This window comes from Leucopleurus acutus, assembly GCF_964270905.1.
Source record: "Leucopleurus acutus genome assembly, chromosome: 3".
In the NCBI taxonomy this organism is placed as follows: Eukaryota; Metazoa; Chordata; class Mammalia; order Artiodactyla; family Delphinidae; genus Leucopleurus; species Leucopleurus acutus.
The window spans coordinates 40,349,826-40,368,121 of NC_139145.1; the positions used below are offsets into that span (position 1 = coordinate 40,349,826).

Consider the following 18,296-nt stretch of genomic DNA (forward strand, 5'->3'; position numbering starts at 1 on the left):
CTGGGGTGGGGGTTTTCCTCTTAGGTTCTTTTTTTTAATTTCAGGGAAGAAAAATGCTCCCTGTTTTGTTCCCTATCCATTATTCTTTTAGCAAACTGGTGACTTTTAGAGGCAGAAAAGACCTTAGAATCAACCTTTTTTTCTTTTGCGGTACGCGGGCCTCTCACTGCTGTGGCCTCTCCCGTTGCGGAGCACAGGCTCGGGACGCGCAGCCTCAGCGGCCACGGCTCACGGGCCCAGTTGCTCCGCGGCACGTGGGATCTTCCCGGACCGGGGCATGAACCCGTGTCTCCTGCATCGGCAGGCAGACCCCCAACCACTGCGCCACCAGGGAAGCCCCTTAGAATCAATCTTGTCATTACATAGATGGGAAACCAAGATCCAGAAGAGATGTGACCTTCTCAAGGTCATAGAGTAAATTGGTAGCAGCGCTGAGACTAGAACGGAAGTTACCTTCTTCAAGGTATGCTCCTCTTCTCTGCGTGACTTTCCTCAGTGCTTCTTTCCCAGGCAGGCTGGCCAGTTAGCCGAGCTTAGGAGGGTTCCTGTGCCCATAGGTGTTGCATTGACATATGGATCCTTTTCTTGTCCAGAAAATTCTGCAGTCTGGCTCTCTTTTTCAGGTTCCATGGGCACAGGCAAATAATGCAGTGTTTGGTCAGAAGATGCTGGAGGAGGTAAGGGACCAGTCCCCTCACAGGTGACAGGCCCACCTAGGGTGCTGGCCTGGTAGCTCCAACTAGGATCGGGGTCCTGGGGATCAGGGCCAGGCCAGACATTGCCCTATGTTGCCCACAGCAGGAAGATTTGGATATGGGAACGGTCAAAAGCAGGCAGGAAGGATTTATGGGACAAGTCCAGGGCGTCACTTTCGGCCACAGGGTCAGATTTGTTTAGCCCTGAAGGGCAGGAATGGCAAAGGCAGAAACGGGGTTAAGGGGGGCCGGCACAACCACTGCCCACAGGGCCGGCGGCAGAGACAGGGGCACACCTTAATGTGAACGAAAAGGCAACTCAAGATCTGCCTGCCACCCCGTTCACAAACTACTCAAAGCCGCACAGAAGAAATGACCTTTAATGTCCGACTTTGCTTCCAACCCCGCCAAAGTGCCACCGTTCAGTGAAGTACAGGAGGGGCTTGCGAGGTACGAAGTCACGATACAAACAATGCCCTGGGTGCCTCCTGGGCAGCCACTCGCTCTGCCCCCGCGCGGGCGGCCACACACACGCACACACGCAGACCACACGTACACCGCACAGACACACGCACGTGCACCCACGGTTAAATACATGTACAGAGGGACTCGTTTAGATATATACACAGAGAGAGAGACGGAAATCCCGGCTGGCGTCGGGTCTCCCAGGCTCTCAGCATGCTCGGCCCAGCTCTCCGCGCTGTACCTGGCACCCATGCCCCTGCCAGAAAAGCAGCTGCCCCTCTCCCCGCCCCCCTCCCCCCGTTTCCCCGTGGGGCCCGTGTCTACCGGGCGCCAACGTTCCCCTCCCCCCCTCCGCCCGCCCGCCCCCCACGATGATTGGCTCCCCAGGGAAAGGAAGCAGTGCGCGGGGCCCTAAAACTGCCCGGGCGCCAGGGGCATGTTGCTTTTGAAGCCGGGCTGCCCGTTGGCCACGTCGGCTGCGGCCTCGTGGCCCCCGTGGCTGGCGTCTCCGTCGGTCCCGGGGCTCTCGTGCTCCGCCAGCAGCTTGAAGGTGAAGAGCGGGCTCGAGTCGTGGCGGCCGCGGCGGCCCGGGGGCTCGGGCGCGGGCAGGCTCAGGAGGGCGCCAGGCGCCTTCCACTCCGGGAAGGCGCACAGCTCGACGGGCGGCGGCGCGCCGCGGCCCAGGTAGCCGGGGCTCGGCGAGGCCGAGGGTAGGGTCCGCTGGCTGCCGCTCAGGCAGCTGCCGCTGTCATCCAGCGAGTCCTTGCGCGACTGCGACCGCTCCAGCGAGCCGCCGCGCGTCCACGGCCGGTAGGTGTAGGCGCAGCCGCCCAAGAGGCGGCGGCGGCGGCGGCGGCTGCCGCCGCGGCACTGGCACCCGAGGATGCGCACGAAGGCGCGCTTGAACTCCTTGCTGGAGCACGGGTAGATGATGGGGTTGAGGCAGCTGTTGAAGTAGCCCAGCCAGAACACCACCTTGAACACGGCGTCGGGGGGCTTCAGGGTGGAGAACAGGGAGCCTGCAGGGGGAAGGGGTGGGGTGGGTATGGGCAGAAAGACAGACAGCAGTTGGTGAGTAGTCAGACCCCTCTCTTCGATGGGATCGGCCCAAACATTGTCAACCTGTGGCATTCCTGCCTCCAGGCCTTTGCCCAGGCCAGTTCCTCTACCTGGAATACTGCCCTTTACATCTCAAAATAAATGACTCCTACATTCTTTTTTCAGGCCAATCTCCATCACTTAACCTTTGCCCATAAAATCTTTTCTGATCTAGCTAAAACAGCATTCAAACTCCCGTATCTCTAGATTTCCTAGGGCAGTGCTTACCACTTTCTACTCAAATGATAATAATAATCACCCACAATTGTACAGCTCTTGGGTCTGAGGCACTGTACTGGTGCTTTACCTGTATTATTTTATCCTTCACAAAATGCCATGAAGTATTTCCATGGCAAATATGAGATGTATTAAAGACCTAAAGGTGAAAGGTAAACCTTTATAAGGTAAAAGAAGACAAGGTAAAGGATGATCTTATTGATGGAGAGGTGAAGAAAAACAGCTTAACACTTCAAAAAGATAAACTATGGGGCAAGAATGGGAGAAGGTTATTTACAATGTCTAAGACAGTCAAGGGATTGATATTTAGAATATATAAGGAATCCTGAAAGTCAATAAGAAAAAGACAGCATACCTAGTAGATAGTGGGCAAAGAAAAGGAACAGGCAATTTACAAAATAGGAAACCCGAGGTCTAATGAGCATATGCCAAGATGCTCAAACTATTAGGCAGTCAAATAAAGTGAAAACCACAGAGTGATAGAACATCTGTTAGGTTGGCAAAAATTAGAAAACTCGATAGTGCCAAGTACAGACAAGGGTGTGGAGACATGGGAAGTCTCCTGCTGGTGGAGGCAGAGGCTGTGAAGACCTTCTGATCCCATTAGGAATATAGATACCTCCTGACCCAGCAATTCTGCTCCAGGGCAGAGCTCTCAAAGAATTTTCACACAGGTCCATGGGGGCCATGTACGACTATGCTCAGGGTGGTGTTTATGGTGACAGAGAGTTGGAAAACACCTGGGTGCCCCTCACTGGGAATTATGGAAAGGTAGAGTGGAGTACATGCATAGCACAGCAATTATGCTGTACTTAGAAGTCCTGGATGACATGTCCAAAAAGCAATATGGAAAGATCTTAAATACATTGTTCTTTGTGAAAAAAGTAGGAAACAATGAGATTTATAGCGTAATATCTTTTGTTATAAGATACAACCACACACATTTTCAAAAACATTTTCAAGTTAAAAAATATTATACATATCAAATACAAAATGGGTGCCTAAGGGTGAGGCAGAGGGAAAGGGGAATAAGGGATGGGAATAAAAGGAAATAAATCAATAAAGTAAGAGAGAGGCCTGGCTTAGATCGATGACAATGAGGTGCTATGAATTGGGAAACATGATTAACTCATCCCTGTGAATTTGAGGTCCCAAAGCATTTAATGGCAATATTAAGTTAAAAACAATTCCATTTTAAATGCGAGGCAGTTGAGACTTGGAAAGGTTAGATGACTTGCCCCAGGCCATGCAGCATGTTTGTAATACAGCTGGGATTTAAACACAATTCTGTTTTTCTGTTTTTAATGCTATTAATCATACCCTCTGTGGAAAAATGAGAAACTATTAAAAAGCAAAAAGGAAAGAAAAAATATTTTAAAAGCACACATACCCATAATGCAGAGACATCACATTTTGGTACATAAACTTTCAGATTTTTTTCCTGTTGTATATATGTATGTAAATGCTTTAAAAAATGCAAATATACTTTACAGAACATTTCGTAATTTCAAACCATGGCCCTAAGCCAGCCAATCCACCTGCAGTACAGTGACTTTTGTATTCCTGTCTTATCTCCTCTGTTACACTGTGAGCTTCCTGAGGGCCTGGTCTTTGGGATCACCTTTGAATCCATTTGTTGAAGGAAGAACATCTGAATGGGAGAAATCTTAGCAAATCATGAAGTCCAACCTCCTCGCTTGGCAGATGGAGACACCGAGACCCAGAAAGTGGCTGAAGATCCCACAGTTGTGGCACAGATGCCACAAGAATCCCTATTTTGTATTGCCCTTGAGTTTCCCCCTGTAGCACTTGCCCTTCTTGATTATTTGAGCTTCAGCTTGTTGTTACAGGGAGCCTCCAACTTCTCTGCTTGGCAATGCAGGGGTGGTGGCTGGGGGGAGATGGCCAGAGTTCCTGGTGCGGGGTTAAACCAAAGAGGGGTTAACTTGGAAAGAAGGTTATCCATAATCCGGGTAAGTGCTAACTATACATATAAGTATGCTGACTCTTCTCAACTGTGGGTTAGCTCTAGGCGGGAGCCAATGAGGGCGCCACCTCGTGGTCTGATTTGTGACAAGGCTTGCACCATTAGGTTTTTGTCCCACTGTCCCAGATTCTCCTTTGGAATAAGACACTGGACAGAAGGCCCCAGTGGAAATGCAAATATGACGTTTGAACACCTAGTACCCATGATGGGGTGAGTTGTTTCTGCCCAGGGGGATGGTCTTGTTTCTGTCACTGAGTCTAAAGGGCATAGTTAAACTGGTCTTGACAAAAATGGGAAACTGGAGAATAAATTTGGGGAAGTGGAGAGAGGGAGGTAACACTTGGAAACCTTGTGAATTGCCCTGGACGGTAAATGCTGGTGAGCGTGTGCACAGGTAGGCACACCACCCATGAGGACATGTTAAGGCCTGGGATAGAGGCTGGGGAGGCACAGACAGCTGTGGCAAAGGTGGGCAGGATCCAGAGCAGGAAAGCATACTTGCTGAAGACAAACTTGTAACTCTGCTTGCCAATCCTGTTGAAGATGTTAGTAAAATGGTCAATAAATGGCTTAACAGGTGTGTATCCTGAGGGACCAGCTTTTAAAGGATACACAAATAACAATAGTGCTAATAGCTAATATCAGAACCGTCAATCACACTGTGTGTGCTCTTGTACACATCTTACACTAAATCCTTTACACCATTTGCCCATTTAATGATCACAGTAATCCCTAGATGAAGGGACTATAGTTGGTCCTATTTTTTTTTTTAATATTGACATATGTCGTGAATTTTTAAATTTATTTATTTATTTATTTATGGCTGTGTTGGGTCTTCGTTTCTGTGCGAGGGCTTTCTCTAGTTGCGGCAAGCGGGGGCCACTCTTCGTCGCGGTGCGCAGGCGTCTCACTATTGCGGCCTCTCTTGTTGCGGAGCACAGGCTCCAGATGCGCAGGCTCAGTAATTGTGGCTCACGGGCCCAGTTGCTCCGCGGCATGTGGGATCTTCCCAGACCAGGGCTCGAACCCGTGTCCCCTGCATCGGCAGGCAGATTCTCAACCACTGTGTCACCAGGGAAGCCCCCAGTTGGTCCTATTTTATGGATCAGGACACCAGCATATAAGAGTCGTAGCTTTTTACATTTTTATACATTCATTCATTCATTTGTTCATTCATTCATTCCACAAATACGGAGCTCTGCTAAGTGCCAGGCATGAGGCCAACCTGTGGGGATACAGACAAACAGGGGGGTGGGCTCTGCCCTGTGGCAGTCCACAGGCTTGTGGGAAGGCTGATGCATTCACAGTTCATTGCCACAGAACACACATGGCTTTATGATAGGGGCATAAATATCATTCTGTACCACGTGGCATTTCTTTCTAGGTTCTTCTTCACCTCCATCACAACGGAAGCACCTTGTCAGGGATAAAGACAGTCTGGATCTTTGTCTTTATTTTCTTACAAAGCACTCTCCAAGGACCATGGGGCTGAGATGTGCTCAGCCAAAGGGAAGGGGGTGATGCTGACTTTTCTCATGGCATTTACTTACAGCCACAATTTGAGTTTGGGCTCCCCGAGTTACTTGTTCCTCTGAGAAGAAGGTCATTCTTTGCTTTCAGCCGCTTTAGGCAATGTGGCCTGGTGACTTGAGCTCAGAGTTTGGGATCACAGAGGCCTGGTTTTGCATCCTTTTGGTGTATTGGCTGTTTGACTTTTGAAAAGTTAATTGGCTCTCTCAGGCTAAATTTTCTTATCCATAAATTGGGGATAACATCTGCTTCACAGGGTTATTCTGAATACATGAAAATATCCATGTAAACATACGTGACACAGGGTCTGGCACCTTGAAAATTCATAAATGGTGGCCATTTTCCAAATATACTTTATATCCTGGCCCATTCATTGCCCTCTTCCAGGAACTCTGCTCTGATTAACCCTACCCGACTCAGACTGAATTCTTCATTCTGTACCCCACAGAACATATACAATCAGACCTTATTCTGTTATTTTATTGTTTGTCTATTAATTAAGCCATCTCAGGGCTGGCTGAGTCCTTGTTTACCACCCAGACTGTAAATTCCTTCTGGGCAGAAACCATATCTTTATTTCTTTTCTTTTCCTTTCTAGATTTGTATGTTTTTATTACAAAAGTGACACAATGGAGAATGAATAGGGAGAGCACAGAAAATTTTTAGGGGAGTGAAACTACTCGGTATGATGCTATATTGGTGGATATATGTCATTATACCTTTGTCAAAACCCATAAAATGTACAATACCAAGAGTGATCCCTAATGTAAACTGTGGACTTTCGGTGATTATATGTCAGTATGGGTTCATCACAGTACCTTCCTGTCAATTTGAATGTGAACCTAAAACTGCTCTAAAAAATAAAGTCTATTGGGCTTCCCTGGTGGCGCAGTGGTTGAGAGTCTGCCTGCCGATGCAGGGGACACGGGTTCGTGCCCCGGTCCGGGAAGATCTCACATGCCATGGAGCGGCTAGGCCCGTGAGCCATGGCTGCTGGGCCTGCGCGTCCGGAGCCTGTGCTCTGCAACGGGAGAGGCCATAACAGTGAGAGGCTCGCGTACCGCAAAAAACTAAAAAAATAAAAAACACTAAAGTCTATTAAAAAAAAACCTCACTGACCCTTAAAAAACTAAAAATAGAGTTACCTTATGATCCAGCAATCCCACTCCTGGGCATATATCCAGAAAAGATGAAAACTATAATGCAAAAAGATACATGCATCCAATGTTCATATCGGCACTATTTATAATAGCCAAGACATGGAAGCAACTAAGTGTCCATCAACAGATGAATGGATAAAGAAAATGTGGTGTGTGTGTGTACACACACACACACACACAGGAATATTACTCAGCCATAAAACAAAATGAATGCCATTTGCAGCAACATGGATGGACCTAGAGATTATCACACTAAGTAAGTCAGAAAGAGAAAGACAAATACCATGTGGTATCACTTATATGTGGAATCTAAAATGTGGCACAAATGAACTTATTTACAAAACAAAAACAGCCTCACAGACATAGAAAACAAACTTATGGTTACCAAAGGGGAAGTGGGGGAGGGATAAATTGGGAGTAGGGGATTAACAGATGCATACCACCGTACATAAAATAGATAAACAATAAGGATTTACTATATAGCACAGGAAAGTATATTCAATATCTTGTAATAAACTATAATGGAATAGAATTGAAAAAAAGAATATATATATATCCGAATCACTTTGTTGTACACCTGAAACACAATATTGTAAATCAACTATACTTCAACTAAAAAACCCCTCACTTACACCTGCTAAATTAAAAAATTACACATTACAAAAAATCTATATAATATAGAGTGAAAATCCTTTCTTCATTTAAGTGGACAGGACCAGAGTTAACAGTTTTGTTTTTATCCTTTCAGACGGATCTTTTTTAATGGCGTCATACACATACCTTTCCCCAAATGTCTTTCTTCACTTAGAATACATAAAAGATATTTCCCCATGTCACAGCATTACATTCTGTCCTCTGGATATATAGTAGTTCACTAAACTCTTTCCTGATGATAGTCAAGTAGGTGATTTCCGATTTTTGGCTATTACAAACTGCAGTAATGACAAGCCTCATGCATTTTGCTTTTTGCACGTTTGAGTGTTTCTGCAGGCTAACCTCCTTCACCAGCAATCACTGGGTCAATTCCACATTTAAGTCCCGACAGCTAGCCAAATTGCCTTCTGAACTGGTCGTACCAGTTTACCCTCCTCCCATCGACTGTGTATGAATGTGATATTTTCCCTACACCTCCACAACTCTGGGTGTGGTCAGTTCTTAATCCTCATGTGTTTGGAAGCTGATTAATGACCTCACCTACCCTCTTGTTCCATTTGCATTCTACTTTGCTTCGTCCTCCTGCAGACCCCAGCATGACTCTCGCACCCTGAGCAAGCCCTCAGTGACTTCTGACAACGACTGCCCTTTTCTCGTTAGATTCCGATTCCTGGGACAGAATCCTGGTTCTCTCACCAGACACATGACCCTGGGCAAGTTTCATACTATACCTAAGCTTCAGTTTCCTCATCAGTAAAATGGAGCTAATAAGAATACCACCTTCCCTGGGTTTTACATGGTAAAACATGTAAAGTTCTTACTAGCTTGTTGGGTACCAGGTTCCTGCCGCCTCAATCAACTCTGCATTAATGCTTATTAACCAAATAATAATTATTCCTGTAAACCACTCATTGGGCTGGAAATCTAATTACAGGAAACCTGTTTGATAACTTGATGTATCATTTTGGGTAGGTTGCTTTCCCTTTCCGGGCCTCAGTTTCCCTCCTTTAAAAAATGTATTTTTTTATTTTACTGAACTAGAGTTGACGGACAATATTATGTTAGTTTCAGGTGCACTACATAATAATTTGACATGGTTTCTCTCCTTTAGTTGAGTGGTTTGATCTGAGTCCTGTCCAGCCTTAACATTCAGAGTCTCCACGAGGCCAGAGCTAGAAGCCCTGCCCATCTCCAGACCCACCACAGAGGGGCAGTGCGGGTCAGGGACTGGACTGCCAGCTGCCTTGGATTCCACACATATGTTGGACCCTTCCCTCCTCCCTCACCTGCCAGCAGCACAGCAGCCACATGGATTAGCGGCCCTGTTTGCTACGCCAGCCTGCCCTGGGGGGGGGGGGGGGAGCCAAGAAGCCCTCGTTAATTAGGGAAGGTGCTGAGGCCCTTGGGGCATGAAAGCGGATTGGTGACAGGGATCTTTTTCTCTGGGCACCCAAACAGACCTTTGGGGGCCAATGAAGCTGCCAGGAGAGGAAGCAAATACCAATGGGAAATGTGGGTTCCTGGAAGCCTGCTCTCTCTGCTGGAAGCCAGGGCTATGCCTGCTCTTTGCCAGGGCCACTAACTTGCAGTGCATGTCCCTGAGCCTGTCTCCACTTCTCTTGCTCATGAAATGGTCCCACGCTCTTTGCCCTGTGTCTTAGCATCATGGCTTGGCAGGACTCCGAAACCTTCTTCCTTAATAGAAGGTCAGTCAGGGTGAGTAACTTGCTCAAGGTCACTCAGCTGGTGAATGGCAGAACAATGGCCAGAACCTGTTCAAATGTCCTTCAATTGATCCAACAGAGATTTATCGAGACAATGGAGTCCAGTGGTTAAGGACCTGTTCAGACATCACAGGCAGGTACAGCTGGGTTCAAGTGCTGACCCTGACTTCCCAGATGAGTGAACTTGGGGAAACTACTGGAGCTCTGTTTCCCAGAAAGTGGGGATGGTGATAATTCTTTTCTGCATGGATGAGTTGAGCTTAGGCTTGGTAAGTGCCTGGCATGTTGAAAGCACGCAAAGCTGTACTCAAAGTACAGTTTGACTGCTTCAAACACAACTACTGTTACTATTGCCAACACTGCTATCACTGCCAGTACTACTGCCAAGAAGATGAGGCAGGTGGCAAACAGGATCTCCCGTGCAGACCAGGCCTCGGAACTCTCACCCTGCTGCTCTTTCCAATACAGGCCCAGGAATGGGACTCCAGGTAGTTCTGGAACTTGATGAAATTGTACGTGATGTTCATGCATTTTTCTGGGGGAGAATCCATAGCTGTCATCATGGGCTTGGGTCAGCAAACCTGAAAGGGTTAAGCCTCAAGTCTAGGCTAGACCCATCTCAAGTCTAGGGCTTCCTAAGCATCAGTCATTCTACCACCCGGACCACCCGTTACTTAATGCTTTTCTTTAAATCAACTCACTTTTGGTATCTAAGCTAAATTTTTTTTTTAAAAAGGAAGATTTCTATCATCATTTAAAAACCTGCATCATTTGCTATAAACAGAATGCAATGGTAGAGAAAAATAAGATGAAAACTAAACAATATTAGTACCTCTGGATGCCTCCATACAGTAGTGGGTCTGAGCCTGCTCCCTTTTTCAGAAAGGGAGATTAGCTGGGGTTGAGGGGTGTTGAAGACTTGCTGGCCCTAAACTGAGAGGAATTCATTCCTCTTTGAGGACCCGAAGGATTGAAAGAGAAGTGAACAGGGGATATTTTCTCACTGGAGAACCCAGCCCCTGGCACACAGTAGTGCTAAACAAATATCTGTTCACCGACTGACCGATTGAATACGTGACTCAGAGTTTTTTGTGCCATCTCTAGCTGTCACTTCAAGCTATCTTGCACATCACTCAGATCTGTAGTCATTTTGAGTAGCACTATGGGTGCAGCCCTGGGAAACCACTTGCGGGAGGCCACATGGCTCCACTCGGTTGCCTCTTGCTAGCCTCTTACTGAGGTTTTTTAAACAGGTCAAATGAGACAACACCTCTGAAAGGGCTTGGAGGGGTTGAAAGCTGCACACCTGGATGGGGTGAGCAGGAGGCAGTACTTGAGAATGGAGGGATGATGCAGCAAGCAGATGGTGCAGTGAGCCCACTCACATCACTTGGGCTTTGCATGCCTGAGGGCGACTTAGAGGCATGGTGAAGTGCAAGGATCAAAAGGTAAAGTGGGGACTTCCCTGGTGGCACAGTGGTGAAGAATCTGCCTGTCAATGCAGGGGACACAGGATTGCGCCCTGGTCCCGGAAGATCCCACGTGCCGCGGAGCAACTGAGCCCGTGCGCCACCACTACTGAGCCTGAGCCCTAGAGCCCACGAGCCACAACTACTGAAGCCCGTGCTCTGCAACGAGAAGCCACCGCAATGAGAAGCCCGCGCACCACAAGGAAGAGTAGCCCCCGCTCACCGCAACTAGAGAAAGCCCGCACACAGCAATGAAGACCCAACGCAGCCAAAAACAAATAAATAAAATAAATATATTTTTGAAAAAAAGCTAAAGCGGAGCAGGACCAGCACAAGGAGAGGGACTTCTTGGCTGGACCATGGTCCCAATGGGTCACCTTAAGGTGCTATTTAACAGATCTGAACAGATCTGAACACTCTTCAAAACCCCAAGGTTTGTTTGTGGAGTAGTAGCTACTATTTAACAAGCTCTTATCCTGTGTCAGCCACTGGCCAAATGCCTAAACATCTTTACGCCCATTACTCTTTCAACCTGTCTGTTCCCAAGTCAGCCCAGCATGACTGCGCCTGACACGGCTCTAGGGGGCGCCATTTCGCACTCCTTCTATAGCGTTCCTGGTGACTGGGTCCAACCTGCTGCGCCCGCTGGAGGCCACAACTATTACACTTGGGGGAATGGAAGGCAAGTTGCTCCAGGTCACAGACCTAGTGGGGGATAGAGTTTGAATATGAATCCAGGAAGCCCTAACAGAAGCTGTCAATCACTTCCAATACAGTTCATGGGGAAACAAAATACACATGTTGGTGTGTATAAAGGACAGGAAAAATATACATGAAAGTAGACATCAACCATGTATATCTTTGGTTGGTGAAATTATGCATGAATTTTCCCTCTCTGGGCTTTTTGGTGTTTTCCAACATTTTCTCCATAAACACGAATCAGTTTTGTAATTGGGAAAAATCCAATGAATATTATTTTAAAAAATGAAAAATGAATCAAAAGATACTGTGTTTATGGGGTCCTAGTTATATGTCAGCCAACTATCTTATGTTCTATTTCATTTAATCCCCCTGACAGTTCTATGAGCAAAGTGGGATTATCCCTACTTTACAGATGAAGAAATGGACCTGCAGCTAGAAGGCAACACTTGCACAAGGTCCTCCACAGGTAAGAGAGAGAGAGAGGTTGGAAATGAGATTTTTTGTTGTTAAGCCCAGCAGCCTCCTCTGTTAGTTCCTGATGTGCCTGTCGGTTCCCTGATGTGCCTTATCCTCTTACTATAGGGCTCTTTAATATTCCTTCATTAAATACCGGTTGAAGGAATGACCAGTGGGTGGGCTTGGAGACTGCAGCAAGGCATAGAGGGATGTAAAGCATCATTTATCTGGTCCCCCCAGGGCTGGGTGGTTTGTAACATCCCTCTGAGCTCTGACATTCTGGGTCTGTAGGATTATAAATTTGATTTGACTTATTTCACAGTCAGCATCACACAAGCAGACATCTCAAGGGAGCCAGTGGGTGGTGAAACCATTTCGATCAGCTTGTAAATAGAGTGGAGCTCCCTTTCAATGTGGCTGTTATTAGGAGCACTTGGCTACACCTTTAGCCAAGCCAAGTCTCCCCAGTGGAAACAGTCTGGTCCAAAAACAATTCAAAAATTGAAAACACTAGTTGCTAATTCTTTCAGCACTGGCTTTGTGAAGGAAGTTTCCTTGGATTTGGAAATTCCCTTCGAGGTTTTTCCATTTTCATTTGCTGCTTAACCCTGGAATGAGATCACAAAATTGTCTAACAAATACAATATCCTTGGGGCCAAAGAGACACATGTTAAGATTTACAGCAAATACTGAAAACAATAATAATCACCAGAGCTACCATTTATAATGAACTAGGAACCAGTTATTAGGTACTATGTTTATAAACATTCTCTCATACAATCCTTCCAGAACCTTGCTATTAATATATCTCATTTTACAGATGAGAAAACTGAGGTTTAAGACATTAATGAAGTCACATGTCTAGTAAGTGGTAGAGTTAGGATTAAAGTCTTACTCTGAAGTCTACTCACTGGTTCTTACTCATTGTTTAATAATAAGAAAAAGAAGCTACTATTCACTTCCTTAAGCACCAGGCAATTTCTCCCTCAACTGGGAACAATCTTTCTCTTCACCAAATTGTCATAGTATTTTATCTGAGGCTAAAATATGGCATTTATTACTTTCTATATTGAATTACAGTTGCTTAGGGCCATGCCACATCTCCTCAGATTAGACTGTGAGCTTCTAGAAAAAAGAGTTCATGTCTGATTCTTCTCTTTCTGCTCAGGGCCTAGCACAGTGCCTGACACAGGACAGGCACTCAGCCAACATGTGTTACAAGAATAATATTAGTAATAAAAATGACAAAACCAAAAATACGTTAGCCTCTGGCTACTCAAAGTGAGGTTCATTGGTAAACAGCATCAAAATCACCAGAGTGCTTGTTAGAAATGCAGAATCTCAGTGATCCAGTGAATCAGAAGCTGCTTTTTAACAAAATCCTGAGGTGAGAAGCATTGCCTTAGTCCACATTATAATTTTATTGTAAAAATTGTTTTCCTGGGTGTCTTGGGCTTCATGATGGGCAAAGGCTGGGTTCAGAACCACCTCACCATGGGATTGACTTGCTTGTTCCAAACCCTCCAGTGGTTCCTGTAGGTTATAGGATAAAGTTCAAACTGCTTCGGCTGGAATTGAAGACCTGCTCAACTTGGCTGCAACGGACTGATTCTTCACAACACGAGCTGACCTTTCCGGCTCCTTTCCCTGTATCTACTCTGTCCACTGGTCTGAGATGCCCATTCATTTCCCCTCCTCCTCTCCATCCCTTCCAGGCCTGGCTCAGATTCCTCCTTGTCATAACCACAGCCCATGATGCAGAGCTTCCTGTGAAGTGTGAAAGCAGAAGGAAGGAGTGAGCAGGCTGTGAAGACCTGCTCAGATCCAGGTAACCCGACACACCTTAGCTAATTTCACTCCCACAATAAGGCATGAGGGAGAACTGGGTTCTGTAATTCTCAATTTTCAATTTACAGATGAGGAAATAAAGTCTTCAAGTGTATGGAACTCACCCGATGTTACACAGCTATTAAATGGTAGAGCTGGTATTCAAACCCAAATCTGCCTGGTCTCAAAGCTGGGCAGTTTTCACAACAGATGATACTGCCTCTCAACTCTTAGAATAGTTCTGGTTGGGGGAAGGCTAGAATTATTTACTTCTTATTTATAATGGTCTTTCTATATATTTTATATGGTCATTAAAACACAGAAGCCAAGAATTTTGTGGCACTCTACCTATATGGTTCTTAACCTGAAAATGCTGGTTATGCAAATAATTTAGCATCATATAATTTCAGGGGCTCACAGACTCACTGAATCCCATCCATGGGTACCCAGGAGGTGCACAGTCACCAGATTAAGAGTCTTCTGCTATTCTCTCCACAGAATTCTATCACAACAGCTGTTGAACTTATTTATTTAAGAGTCTGTCTCCCTTGTTTACAAGCTCCTCAAGGCCAGGGTCAACCTTACTTTTCCTGTTTCTCTAGCACCAAACACAGAGCTTGGGTTATAGTGAATGTGTAAAACTATTTGTTGAGCACATAACCTCCTCTTCATGTGCCTGGCTCAGTATCTGGTTCATAGTAGGTGCTAGGTAAATGGTTGTGGAGTGATTCTCTTGCTTATAATGTGCTTCCTTCCTCTTCTTTATTTAAATGGTAACCACAGGCCAATGCCCAGTCAGTTTTCATCTTCTTCCTGAAATCTTTCCTGACTGCTCCAGGCTTCTTCTCCTATATTTCCCATCAAAACAAAGGCCATACCACATGGATTCATATGGAATGTCATTCTTAAGAGATGTGCCACTTGTCTCTTTAGGCAGCATCAAAGCTCTTTGAAGACGGAGTCTGTGTTCTGTACTTCTAGCACAGGACTGGGCATGGGGTCCGTGCCATCAGTTGCCTGCTGGTTACTTGATGGACCCATTCCAACTTCAAAGAGGGAAGCGACCTCTTGGCTTAGGCCCAGAGTTGGGAGCAGATGGGATGGAGGAGTTTCTGCAGCACTTAAGGGTCTATCTTTGATGCCAAACTGAGTGTGTTCCATGCTTTGACCTCAATGGCAATTTCCCCATAGAACCCTTTTAAAACTGAGTGTTGGGGGGAACATATGTGAAGGAAGCGATACAACTTTATGAAGGGGCATAAAAAGAAGACATGTATAAATGGAGAGACATAGCTTGCTTTAGTATAGAAAGCCTCCAAGAAAACTTCAGTTCTCCTCACATTCATCTGGAAATTCAAGATAATCTCATTAAAATACCACCAGGTTTTTTTCGGGGGGGGGGGGTAGACAGGGGAACCTAAATGATCCCAAACTAAATATATGGAATAATATAGATTATAGAAGAATAACCATGAAAAAATAGCCAGGTCAATTAAAATAAATAAAGAGGAATGGTGGGAGTGGCGTGGGAAGATGGGGAAACTTACCCATACGGAGAGTAAAACCTATCATAAAATCATATCATACCATAAAAGTAATTAAAAAATACCAGGGCAGGAGGTGCAAGAAAATGCAGATAGATCAATGAAATTATACAGTTTATAAACAGAACCAAATATCCATGAGAATTTTATATGCCATTTCAATGCCTGTGGGGAAAAAACAGATTATTCTCTAAGTGGTGTTAGGACAAGAGTCTCTAGCTATTTAGAAACAAATAAAGCCGGATCTCTACTTTCTTACATTAAAATAAACCCAGATGGATCTAAGATTTTAAATATTAAAAGATTATTAAGATATAAGAAGATGGAAGTGAATATTTTTTATGATTTTGAAATAGGAAGGATCTTTTTAAGCATGACAGAAGTTCAGGATCCATAAAGAAAAGTATTGCTGCGTTTGCCTAGACAATTCTATAAGGTCATAAACTTTGAAAACAAACTTATCAGAATTGAGAGAAACATCTGTAAATTAAAGGACAGTAAAAGGAATATTTCTAATACACAAAACTCTCTTTCAAATCAAGAAGACAAAGCAACTCAATAGAAAACAAAGCAAATCATATGGATGAGGAAATAAGAATAAGTACAATGGACAGCCAGTGAATTAATGAAAACCTCATGAAATCATTTACAAAGCAAATAATGTGAATTAAAAAGCAGCAAAATATTTCAGGTCTATTAGTTTGGCAAAAGTATGAGAAAACAGACATTTGCATGCATTCTGTGTGGGGCTACAGATTTTGGGTGGAAAACTGGTGTTATCTGATACAATTGAAATGAGCACAACTTTAGCTTTTGATGTAAGTACTCAACATCCAGGAATTTATCCTACATAAGTACTCTTAAAAGGGAGCAAAGATAAAAGTACAGGAAACTGCAGTAATGTTCCCCCCAAATGGGAAATAACCTAAATTCCAGCCATAGGGGATTATGAAATAAACCACGTAGCATCCACGCATTGAAAAACCATACATCTATTAAAATGGTAAGCTAGGTCTACATGGAATGAGGCCCATGCCAGAGTTAAGTAGAAAAAAATCAAATTTCAGGAGAGAATGTCTAATATCTGATTTTTATAAAAAACATTTTTTGTGTGTGTGCGCGTGTGTGAGTGTTCATAGAAAAAAATCTGGGTGAATGTGAAAAAAACTGTTCATAATGGTTATCTCTGGAGGATGGCTGTATGGGAAGATTTTCATTTTTTATTTAAAATTCTTTTTGCAATGAACAATCATTGCTTTTGTAATTAGAGGGAAACAGGGAGAGAGGCAGGCAGGAAAATGAGAGAGAGAGAGAAAGAGAGAGAGAGTGGTTGAGAATATAGGGGGAAAGACCCAGCCTAGGGCTAGAAGCTGGCCGACCTTTATTCAGGGTCATCACAGTTCTGGGCCTCGTTTCCTCATGTATGAAACGAGGGGGTTGCATTAGCTACCGGGGCTCCCTGCTTCTTGGATTGTCAGCTGTGTTCACTCCATTGCAGAGGTGGAACAGATATGAGGGGAAAAGTTACAGATATACCTGTGGCCAGAGTGTCTTTGAGCCTGTAACAAAAAGGCTGTGCAATACTGGATGCTGCCCTCAGAGGGAGCAGATGAGCCTGCTGCTTGGCTGAGAAGCTCGGTACCTTGGGATGAAAGGCTCCAGAGAGAACAGGGACAGTTACTGGCTTTGGGGAATCAGGTGGTAAAACGCTGAGATTGGACCACTTAAGCCATTAGGCACCATGCAACACCTTTCATCCCTTCTCTCAGCAGCTGTCCACTGACTCCCCTGCCTTCCACTTTCTGACTCATCCCTCTGATCTGTCCTCTGGCTGGTGGTAATCCAAACTTTTTCCTATAACCACTGGCTTGCCAGGTTCAGGTTGGGACCCCTGCACAGCTCTGCATCTCCTCTCCACTTGTCAGGCCTGGTCTGCGATGCACTCCTCCTCTGGGGGCCACACCTGGGCGTCATGCCTGCCTTGTCACCTGCAGCCCTTAGAGTGAATGATGCCAGCCTGCTGTCTCTAGGGCGTCTTGTCTTCTCACCAGAGCCCTTGCCTGCCTTTCTTTATCCCGAGGGCCAGGCACATCGCTGGTGTCATGAATATTGTATGATGAAAATGATTAGTCTTTGCCACTGCATACGTGCCGCTGTCCAGATTTTGGCAAAGCAGGGCCTTCTGCTTCTCAGTCCAGGTCCACAGACATGCCATAAAATAACCCTGAAATTGCTACCCTTTCTCATAGCTCAAAGGCTCCTCATTGCTGGGAAATTTGCAGATGCAAGTGCCCGAGGGACAATTTACTGCTCAACTCAGAGATGGCCTATAGGACAGAGAGCTGGCTGGGCTTGCTGTAGCCATGGGAGAATGTTTTCTGAGAGTTTCCCTGAAGGGACAAGATGTAATTCAGTATTTACTGCCTATGCTGTTTATATATGTGTAGCCCAGACATCAGCTGGGGGCCTTTCCACCCCTTGAAAGCTAGGCGAGATGACTGTGAATGTCCCTTTTCCATAACCCTGGGATGTCCAAAGCCCTCCCTCAAAGTCTCTGGATTCCTGGAGTGGGGCAGCGGGGATAACTTCATTCCCACCACTCTGCTTCTTGGGCTCTATTTCTCTTGATGCCTGCTCTGCTTATACCACCTGGAAGCAGTGATTCCACAAGAGGAAAATTACCTGCACCAAGTGTTTAAGGTACTACTACTCAGTGCTGGGCTCCCTGGCCCCCTCCTTGTCCTCTCT

At 45.4% G+C, this 18,296-nt stretch overlaps 1 protein-coding gene across 1 annotated transcript in view; it reads right to left on the minus strand.

Annotated features, from left to right (window-relative positions):
- Positions 1 to 1,571: 1,571 nt before the first annotated feature.
- Positions 1,572 to 18,296, minus strand: part of ADRA1B (adrenoceptor alpha 1B) — a gene marked incomplete at its 3' end in the record, with an annotated part of 59,805 nt that continues 43,080 nt past the window's right edge. The window contains exon 2 of the mRNA XM_082835284.1: positions 1,572 to 2,179. Coding sequence (XP_082691410.1) covers positions 1,572 to 2,179 — 608 coding nt within the window. The remainder of the gene's footprint in view (positions 2,180 to 18,296) is intronic.